The sequence below is a fragment of the Lutjanus erythropterus genome, chromosome 12 (genome assembly GCF_056507025.1).
Source record: "Lutjanus erythropterus isolate fLutEry1 chromosome 12, fLutEry1.hap2, whole genome shotgun sequence".
Lineage (NCBI taxonomy): Eukaryota > Metazoa > Chordata > Actinopteri > Lutjaniformes > Lutjanidae > Lutjanus > Lutjanus erythropterus.
In genome coordinates, this window is record NC_139328.1 from 15669682 (window position 1) to 15680770 (window position 11089).

The 11089-nt window shown below is 37.2% G+C and overlaps 1 protein-coding gene across 1 annotated transcript in view; it reads right to left on the reverse strand.

Annotated features, from left to right (window-relative positions):
• pth1r (parathyroid hormone 1 receptor) overlaps positions 1-9774 on the reverse strand; it is a 67696-nt gene extending 57922 nt beyond the window's left edge. The window contains exon 1 of the mRNA XM_084732641.1: positions 8666-9774. Within this exon, the coding sequence (XP_084588767.1) occupies positions 8666-8734 (69 nt within the window). The 5' untranslated portion in view covers positions 8735-9774. The remainder of the gene's footprint in view (positions 1-8665) is intronic.
• Between the last annotated feature and the right edge of the window lie 1315 nt (positions 9775-11089).

Sequence of the window (11089 nt, forward strand, 5' to 3'; positions counted from 1 at the left end):
AGCACTATTTTTTTTTTAGAGTCTCAAGGAGATTTCAACACAAAAGCTTCTGCTGTCCTTGTGACGAAGACAAATGAAAAGACTGTACTGCACCTTAAATTTAATTTTCTTGGAGGAGATAACTCATTTGTTATCATGTTCCTCTCATAATATGAGAGATATTTCATAAAGTGGAAAAATGTTATGACGGTATGACACAAAGAGATGGGTACTTTCTGACATGCAGTTCCCTGTATCAGCCCCACAGTTCATTCAGTTTATTTAATTCAAACCTTTATTTAGGCAGAGTAATAACCATGAGTCGTCACAGACAATAAACATATTAAAATTCTACAGACAAGCAGATACTGCTATCCTCCGTATCAAAGCCCTCCACTGTGGAAGGACAGTGGTTTTTCCTTGGATAAAAAAAACCATTCACTCTAACAATTATTAAAGCTGTAATGAAAAGCATTTTATATTTGGGATGGATGATGAATCAGCCCACATAGAAAACATGTCGCAACTACCTGCCTGTTTTGTGTTTGGCAATAAGTAAGAATCCCAGTAGAAATAATCAAACACAGCTAATCACAACTTACAAGATCTGAAAGAAGTCATACCTGAAGAATCCTGATCATCACTGAACACATATTCACAGAAAAATGGTAAACATTTTTAAATTTTTTTTGTGAGTGGAGTTTATGTGGAGGTAAAGCAATACCACAGACACATTAGCTAACACTAGCAAGCTAATTTTGTTAGCTTATTTCTTAACAATGGTCTTTCTACAGATGCCATGGGGCTGGGCAGTTGGATAAGTATATCGGTAATTGGCTGAGTCCATCCCCTGTTTTTTTTTGTGGGGGATTTTTGTCATTTTTATTTTACTAATTTAATGATCTCCACAAGCACAGTACACACCTACTGAGCTGAAGGACAAGTGAGAGGAAAACAGCTGGTAGAGCCAGACTATTTTCATATGTAACGTGGTGAGTTAAACATTTATTTCAACCAAACCAGAGCTGGTGATTGTTAAACAGTGGAAAGACTGACCAAGACAGCTTTATTTTGTTTCAGTCTGTCGAGTTAAAACAAAATGTCTTTTTTACGAAGTTAACGAGGCAATTAAATCTTGTCTTAGTTCTGTAAAAGTGAGGAACTAATAAGGAAAATAAGTGTGATAATATATTCTTTCTTCAGATTTTAGGAGTTTATTTTGTCACCGTTTGCACACATCTTCCAGCTTTCATCTTATCTTATTTAACCATAGTTGTCTTTTTTTGATCAGCAGTAACAGCTGGTATGCCATTAAACTTCAATTTTGGGTCATTAATACTTAAATTCTGGCAACAAACAATACATCAAGATGATATTATTGCTTGTATATGGTGGACAACTCTAAGGTGATTTGTGTTTGACTCTAGTTTTTCCTTTGTTTTGCTTCCAGCTAACACCCTGACATAATCATGATGCCGGCACCAAAAGGGTCTGTAGGCTCAAAGTGCATTAAACCCAGTACTGCAGGTACAGGCAGTGCTGACAGTGGTAGATTTATCAGAGAGTCTGTTTTTTTTTCACTGTGTATTTTGGTGGATTCACATGACCAGATGACCCGTGTTCCCTTGGCCTGCTCTGTCACATTAATCAGCAATTAGCAATCCGATCCACAGATCATCAGCAGCTAAATTTGAACAAACTGGATAAAGTAAGAAAATAAACTGCATTAAGAAAACCGGGTGCTTCATTACAGCCATTTCATTGTGTCTGAGGGCAGTGGTCACTGACCGGTAAAATCAACAGACAACTTACTGCAACAGTGACCACTGTCAATACTGTAAAAGCCTTTGTAATGCTCACATGCCAGTGGAGATTGGTTAGGCCGTGCATGAGAGCACACCACTAATGGACTGCTTTAAAACAAACCTTTTTCTTCAAGTGCTCACTGTGTGGAAAAAAAAAACACAGAAGTCTGGTATCAAATCCTTGTAATTCTTGACACCAAAGTCACACTTTGCTCCTTAATCATTGGTGACACACCTCCCACTGCTTCTCCTCACCCACTTTAGAGCAGTAAAGGTCACCATATAAAGCCTGGCAATGCATCACACAGAGTCAAAAAGATCATAACAAAAACTGAGCCATTCATGATAAAATAACCATTAAAATTCAGCGAACGCCACACAATGATGATACCTGACTGTGTCAGTATATCTGATGGTGGGTTTATCCTTTAATTAAAGGAATAAGAAGGGACAGCCAGTTGACAGATCTGTACACTGAGATGAGCAAATCGGTCCTGGCAGGGCTTTGTTGTCCCTTTGTGTCTTAATGGGGCCTGATAAGAGAGTGAATCAAGACCAAGGCAACGTCCACTCCATTTGAACTGCCTGAGTAAATGTAAATGTGCTGTCTGTGTCACTCAGTTGTTCTTTGGATTGATCTGCTTATGATATGTTTGAGCATTTCCATTCAAATCCATGTCAGTAAAAATCACCATGAAGAGAAATCCTCGTCATACAAATAGCACATTTTCATTGGTCAGACGTGATAAATCTCACAACCAAAGAGGCCATTATGAGAAGAGTTTAGCTTCTGTGTCACCCATATTACTCCTGAAGAGGGTCTCTTTTTTTTCTCAAATGCAAATTCATCATTATTGCGCAGTAACTTTGAAAACAACTCAACGTTTGTTTCTGTGCCTGGAAGATAACGAGAAATTGCAGTTAGGCAGTGGGCAATATGGACTAAATTAAAATTACAATAATTATTGCAGCACAATCACGACAATTATCTCACAATTTCCATGAAAATGAATAAATAAATAAAAGCAAAAAAGAACAATTATTATTTATGTCATGTGTGTCCCACTGAGTCAAATGATTTTTAGTGTTGCATGACAAAGACAAAAACAACTTCTTAATATATTTCTTTACTTATATTTGGTATAATTCAATAACAATTACAATTAGAATCAATTATATATAATAAATCCTATTTTATTCTATTATTATGTATAAAATAGAATTTAAATCTAAATTATATTATACATAATAACAATAAAAAATGATTTCTATTTTTATCGCTCACTTTGAAAATCGTGGCACTAACACATATCAAGTTGCTGTCTTGCTTTTCTGTTCTATGTTTTGAGGCAAAAATATCTCTATATAAACTATGGATATGTTGAGTTAGCCAAGTCTTACCAGCTCACTCAGTTGCAGACTGTCTCATGTGACGTTCATGGTCCATCAAACCCTGCAGATGTGTACATTTATGGGGACTGGTGGCTATATTTGGAGAACTCTTTAATTACTAATTTATTAATTTGTGCTGCAATATTTTGGCTATAGGCTTAACATTGCATTTCCTGTATTTATTAGGGACATGACGCTACCAAAAACTGGTACAATAATGCCACAGTGAAGAGTACATGATAATTACATTTACATATACATGGTATTTATCATGGCATAAAAAACAGATAGTTCATATTAAAATCATTTTTTCCTTTTAGTCTAAAGTGTGTCTGCTTAAATATAAATAGCCAATCATGGCCTGAGCAGGTGCAAGATTAAGATTAATAAGAAAAAAGATTAAGATATGGCATCACTGATATTTAAAATTCATAACAACATCAGACCACATAATTCAGTACATGGATCAGGGACATCAGTCTGCTTTTCTTTGAATGAATTACGTTAGCACTGCCACACAATAACGACTCAGTCCCACCTGTAATAAAAAGAATTAAATTATTATGATAATGTTGCCACAATATGTTTTCATAGAGAGATGATGAAGAATAATTATGATTATAATGAACTCAAACTCAGAATGACTCAGCCTTACACAGCAGGGTCAACTGTCTGATCTCTTATTAGGGAAAAAATAACAATTCCCCACATGAAGCTGTACAGTAAGTATAATTACAGGAGACAGTCAAACCAACTGAAGCCTCTGAAGTTTTGCCTGAATTAATCAGCAGAAAGCAAATTTGTGTGATTAAGGAGATGATCTGTTTCACACTCCTTCTGACACAAACTGGAAAAAAAATTATCATAAGTCAGACTGGAGATCAGTTAAAAGGGCACGCACAAATGAATTTTAATATTAAAGCCTATTTCACAAATGCACCAGCAGTTCCCATGAATTAGTGAGAAGTAATCTGCTGCCCCTAATTACCCGAGACAGATTGGGATGAGATTATCCTGCAGTCTAATCTGTGTTGTGAAGTTCCATTGAGGGTAATTTGCCAGAGATGGATACAGCTACTCTGAGAGGTTATTCTGACTAATGTGTGTTTTTTTTTGGATAATACATACTTTTTAATTTTAAACTAAGGCCAAAGGCGAGGCACTGACTTATAAAAAGTTATCTTTTATGTGCATTTTATGGCATGTTTCTCTCTTCTTTCATGCATTTTAATGGACATGTCGACTACAATCTTGATCTTGTGGTTTCAAAGTGATTATTCATGTCTATGAGCATCAAATGAGTTTGTCTCCACTGAGAAAAATAAACATAAATATTTTAAATAAGAGCATTTTTAACATTTCTAAATCAGCCATCTCAGTTTAGTTTTAAATAACAAATATTGTGTGTGAAATTTATGCCAACAAGTATTCAGGTCCAACAAAACATTGATTTAATCTAAAAATTTGTGCAAAAAAAAAAAAGTTCTGGGATAAAGTTTCCAGCAACAGATCTTTTCCATATCTCATCAAACAAGTCAAAACTGCCTGGTGCGCTACAAAACATGACAGACATATTTAGTCCAGAGCTGACATAATGCTTGGCTTCAACAGGGACAGATACAGATACACAGCTCTAGTTCCTTCCTTCCTCCTTCCAGTGAGGATCCAGACACATGCAAGTCATCACGGAGGAAAACATAGTCATGAGGTAGAAATTAAATGCTCACTGAGGTTCCTGAAAGCACTGCTTCCGCTTAATAAATGTAATAGCTGAGTAAGTGAGGCAGCCAGTCACAGTGAACAAAGGCTCTGTGAGGTCGTGCTTTGTTTGCGAGCTGTCACTGCAGCAGGCCTGCTGCTGAGGTGTAAAACACAATGAAGAGATTCCTTGTCGCTTCTTGTTATCGGCCACTTTCTGTCAGATAAAAATGTTGGAGAACACATGTGGACCAGACAAGTTGCAATTGTTGTAGCGGTGAATGTTTTGTATTTATGATACCAGGATGCCATCATTTACTGGGCAGAATCTGGGGATAAGAGACACATCACGATACAGGGGTGAGCAATGTGATATATTGCTATTTACACCATATGCAAAAAAATTTTATTTAAAAAGTTTCCTTTTTTTATGCAATCAGAACAGTGAAGATAGATAAGATCGCTGCTATCTAGTGATTGGTGGTTTAAGATCAACACAAAATGAATATTGTCACAAATCTTTACATGCATCACAACATCACAATACATGTTTTTGGATACAATACAATACCGTGATACTCAAGTATATCAATATTTTCTTAAACTGTCACTCATTTATAAGGATGGGTATTGTAAGGGTTATGTTCAGACTGACACTGCGTATTGATACCAATCATGGGAGTTCTTATGGGAGCTGTTATATGCAGTTTTAAAAAGTTTTACTCATGTTATCTTTAGTCATGTTTATTGACCTTCTTAGCGATCACTGATGGGACGTATCCAATGTTTTCATGAAAGTTATAACAGGCTAGCAACAGCTAGCAGGAAACATTACCTTGAAAAACTACAGATTCCTCTGGTTTTGATCATTGTTGAAAACATTTGGGATATTGTAAGCACACAACTGAACAAAATATATAACATATCTCATGAGGGTTTTTTTTTTTTTTTTTTTTACTTTTTTAGTTTTATATAGGCACCATTTTATGTATATTATATTACTTTTTCATTGTCCTGATGTCATTGGGGAATTTCTATATTAAAATTAATATATAAAATTCTGCTTTTGTCATTAGCAACTCTGTGAGTCTATGGGCCGATCTGATACCACATCATTTATTATTATTTAAATAATTATTTATTATTCCAGTATCTGGAAGAGAAAGATTCTATTGAAACAAACAATTTAACAATACACATATTTTTTTTAACTTTCTAATATCGGTTACCACAAAAACACAGTATCAGTCAGGCTCTACTACTGTTTGTCCGAGAACTCAGCGATTTTTCTCTACTGACCAGTCAGGAACCTGTACCAGTTCAGTAGCGGTTTTCAATACTCATCTCTAATGCTAAGCCTGAGGAGAGAGGTCCTGTAGTTTGACAACCGCATGTCTCAATTTTAAAAGTTTTGTCTTCTTTCTTTAAACAGAGACAGACTTTCCACTCTTACAGTAACTCTGGCTTCCAGTGAAATCTACGTACCGTTTGGTCGCAGTTTGGAAAACAAATGACTTTTTTGTGGAGAGGAAGACTAAGCAAACATCAAACTTAAAGACGGGTAAACATCGTCCACAGACAGAGCCTTTTAATGACTGAATGTTGAATCAGCTATAAATACACAGCTATGTTATAATTGTTTTCCTCTGCCATCTAAACCAATGAGCCTCGAGGTCCACTGCGGTACAGTGATGGACCACATCACTGGGAAAATGCACTGTACCTCAGAGCCTGGGCGAACTGCCTGTTGAATGCACAACAGCCTCAGCCAAAACACACAGAACCAACTTGGTGCACTGCTCTGCCTGCCTGCACAGTGTGTGTGTATGTGTGTGTGTGTGTGTGTAGCAGGCCTTCTGGATACAGCTATGGCAATATTTGAAAGTGCAATTATAAATCACAATGTCAGGCACAAAGTAAATCATTACAGCTGTGTAACAGAGAGGGGAAATTGTCCAGGTGCTGCTGGAGTTATGAATGAAATATTTTACTGTCATTCTGTCAGTTCAGTTGAGGAAGGTGAGCATTTTACAAAGCGCTGAAACAATGTGTGGTAAACACAATGCCCTGCCTATTAGAGGAACTGGGTTACCAGGCACTGCTTTGCACAAACACTGTGTTATTGTAACTGTGGGACGATGCATTTAATGGAACAAGAGTGTAATCACTAATCACAGCAGCTTGTTTTTCAAGAGCCCCATCTACCTCTTCGGCACAGTTAAAACTGTCGATATGTGTGTGCCAATACAAAACCGAGTCTACAAAGATTTCAGCTCACATGCAGTTTATTTGCAGTTCAGCCTGGGCTCACTAGCAGCAAGAGACATGCAGCACAGGGATGATTAAAGATGTGGAGGTGATGTGAGAACAAAGCTTTGACTTCGACCCTGGTTCTCTCTGTGTCTTTTATTCTGGAGGTCGGCCTCTTGCTTTACCCTTGAACACACACTGATCGTTACTTTGAAGATGCGATGAGCAGATTTAGTAGAAATCAAAAGCTAAGGTTAAAATGTGCAGGTATGGTTAAGGTGCATGTTTTGTCTGATTAAAAATTCAGCTTGCTTCACATTTTCCTCAATATTTCTTCTTCTTATACAGTATGTGTGTGGGACACCCTTGGACAGATAGTGCAGGAGACTAGATATTGTCCACAGTCAAAATTATCTGATTCCAGCTTTTCAAATGTGAATATTTTCTATTTTTTTTTTACTCCTCTATGATGGTAAGCTGAATATCTTTGGGTTGTGGACAAAACAAGATATTTGAGGATGTCATTTTGGGCTTTAAGAAACTGTGATCAACATTTTTTTTTACCATTTCATAGTAGTACAATTCAATACACTGTGATGTATTATAAAATGTTTACTTTTAATGTAATCAGAACAGTAAAAGTTTGGATAACAACACTGCTGTCTTAAAGTGAATTGCTGCCACAAATCTTTGAATGCATCACAATATCATTTGTTTTTGAGATTTGATACAGTATTACAAAACATAATATTGCGGTACTCAAGTGTATCAATATTTTCTTACACCTCTATTTTATAGACGAAACAACTAATCAATTAATCAAGAAAATAATCAGTAGTTGCAGCCCAAAAAACCTATCAAAATCATCATGATGTGACATTTGTTGGGGTCTTTTATTATGTTTTACCTTTTTTCAAAAAATTACAGCCTCTTGGCTATTGCACTTGGCAATATTGTGATTTCAATTAGATTTTTGATTAATTGTGCAGCCCTAGTTGTGCAGCTATTCAAGATGCATTATTCAGCTTTAACATTTGTTATTATCAGTTGTAATAATGAACGAAGTGTCACATTTGTGGGTTAATCTAATTACATACCAGCAAATTGCCTTGACCTGCAATATTCATGAAAGCAAAATAGGTGAAGTCACATAAAAGTAGGCCACTATAATATTTATTAGGATTGATTACCTTTGTCCAAAAAAATTGCAGCTTCTGCAATTTAGATATTGCACTTGGCCATATTGTTATTTCGATAATATTTGCATTAATCCTGCAGCCCTAGTATGGGGTCACACTCCAAGCAGGTCTCACCCAAAACACCAGGAATTTACAGTAATTTCCTAATTCAGAGTTCTTCCATATGAACAGCTGCAATAACAGCTGCTCCTCTACCTGCTCTCTGACATGCTGTCAAAGATCTGTGCACAGAGAAAGCGCCACTGCACCTCCACAGCTCACAAGGGCAGCATCAAAACAACATTAGGGTAATAACACGGCATGGTTGCAATGTAAATAAATGCAATATATAAAATGACTCACCAGGCATAAAGTGCTGAGTAGTGAGATGAGCAGAAAGTCCAGATTGTGGAGCAGCAGAGCGGATCCCATCCCTGACCTGAGGCAGCTCTATCACCTCTAAGAGTCCTTGCGGGGCTCGAACAGACGCCGATGATGCTCAGATGAAATGATTTCAGCTACTTAACTCTCTTCAAAGTGGGGCGAGTTGTGTTCTTTCACTCCATCTGGCCTCTCGACGATTCTGGGCGGCTTGTGAAATCATAACTCTGTAATCGCCTCGCTCTGTCCTCGATTTAATTTCCTATAATCTGCCCTCTAGTACTATATGCTCAGCCTCTCTCTGCTCTCTTTATTTCTCTGCATCTGTCTTTTTCCTCTTCTGAAATTACATCCACATGTCAGAACTATTTATGTCGCTCTCTCGCTCTGCGGTGGGAAGTTCAAATGATTCTTTGTAGGGGGAAGAAACCAACGCTGTATTTTTAGGTCTTTTAAATTTCCCCTCAGACTAACTTAAACACTTCAGTATGGAGTTGTGTGCGCCTTATGGCTTATTCCAGTCGCCTTTTCCAAAATGTTAGATCAGTGTTGGACAAAAGTAAGCCCGAAATGCATCACTCCATCACCAGTCGATGTTGAATTTCACAATTTGTGACTCATGTCACCATCCACGCAGCCATCGGGAGCAGGCAGCAGGCTCTCAGACAGGGTTTACTACAAGAATTTAACAATCTCTTGACAGAGCAGGGTGTTAAATTAAACTTTTCATAGATTTGTTTACTTCAACTCAACCAATGCGCTGCAGAGCTCCAGTTTCGCTTGTCTACGCTTGTTTCTTTTTACGCATTTTTACGCAAAACATAACAGAAATGGTGCGTTTATGTCACTTCCACAAATCGCGTTCAGCTGTAACAGAATCTAGCGTGGCAGCACTACAGCAACTGAATGTATGAAACTCCCAAACGGGCTCTCTTTACCGCTAGTGATGTTAAAGAGCTCAGAGAAAGACTCGACTTCAAGAATCTCTACTTACTATCAAGAGAAAAACCCGATTTCGCCCTGACGCACAGATAAATCGCAAGTGTTTCTGCGCAAAAGTTGAAGTTTCTCGTGTTGGTGAGGGAAGCGTCTCCAGATGTGGCAGGCGGCAGGTCGTGTTCAGTAGTGAGTATGTGGATGGAAAAGGGGGGGCGGAAAGGAGGCAGGTAGGGGTGGAGCGTAACGTCCTCTCATTGGTGCGCACTCTCTTACGTTGGAATAAACCACGACTCCGAAATGACATATTTTCTCACCCCTCAAACAAACTCCACATTCAACAGATCGCAGGGGCTCTGCCAAACCACTTTTTCCCCCTGCAGTCTCTCAAAAAGTTGCATCTAGTAGGATTGGATTACCGAGACATAATGCAGGAGGAGATGTCCGATTTTATCTCAGGCAACATCTGCTGCTTTACTGACATTTACATTAAAGAGCGTCAAGAGCTTCTGGTTAACTGGTTTTTATAACTTGTCTTTTTTTTTTTTTTCTTTAAATAAATAGTGGATTTGTCTCAGTCAGTCTAAGTAAAAATAAAGAATAAAAAAACGACATGTTTTTTTTTTTTTCACCCAGGTAGATGTTTTACTCATGTTTTGTTGACAGTTTTACTTTCTTTTTATTTGAGGTCTCTCAGACCCCACTGCTGAATGGTTAGTTATAATAATAGAAACAGCAACCAATTTTTTACTTTAAATAAAATGAATAAAATAAATGTTCTCCTCTTTAATTCATTTAGAAAAGTATTGAGAAATAAAATAACCACAAAGCTTTGTTGTTGCACTATAGTGTAAAACTAAACTATGTGTTTTAACTTAAAAAAAAAACAGTGTCTGGGCTGCCTCAAAATTTTAACTCAACTGAATCTGAAAAGATATTCATTCAAGTCAAGTCAAATTTTATATGTATAGCCCAAAATCACATTACAGATGAAATGGAGGAAACCTCATTGAGAGCTACAAAAGAGGTAATGAGAAATAAATAAGGATTCCCAGGCAGAGAGCACGGTCTCTGCAGATACAGCCACATACTTCTAGTGGGTCTTAAATGAAGATTGAAAGGCATCATGTAATATGAGTCTATACATTTTTAGCTAAATGTTGCAGATAATACCTTTAAAGCTCTTTATGGAACTTTTGCCCATTGATGCCAAAAATAAACATCAGCTTTAATCGTGTCACGACCAACAATATTTATCTTGTGACCTTCTGGAGGGGCCTGATTCACTGGTTGGAAACCACTTACCTTACATAATGCACAGAAACTGAAACTAGTACACCTTGATGAGTCAGTAAGATTCTGCATCAGCATCAACAATCGAATAATATCACATGAAATATATCCATCGCAGGGGACAATGCAGAACCAAAGTATTTTGCTTATTCGTTTATTTTAATAGGAATTTGAATG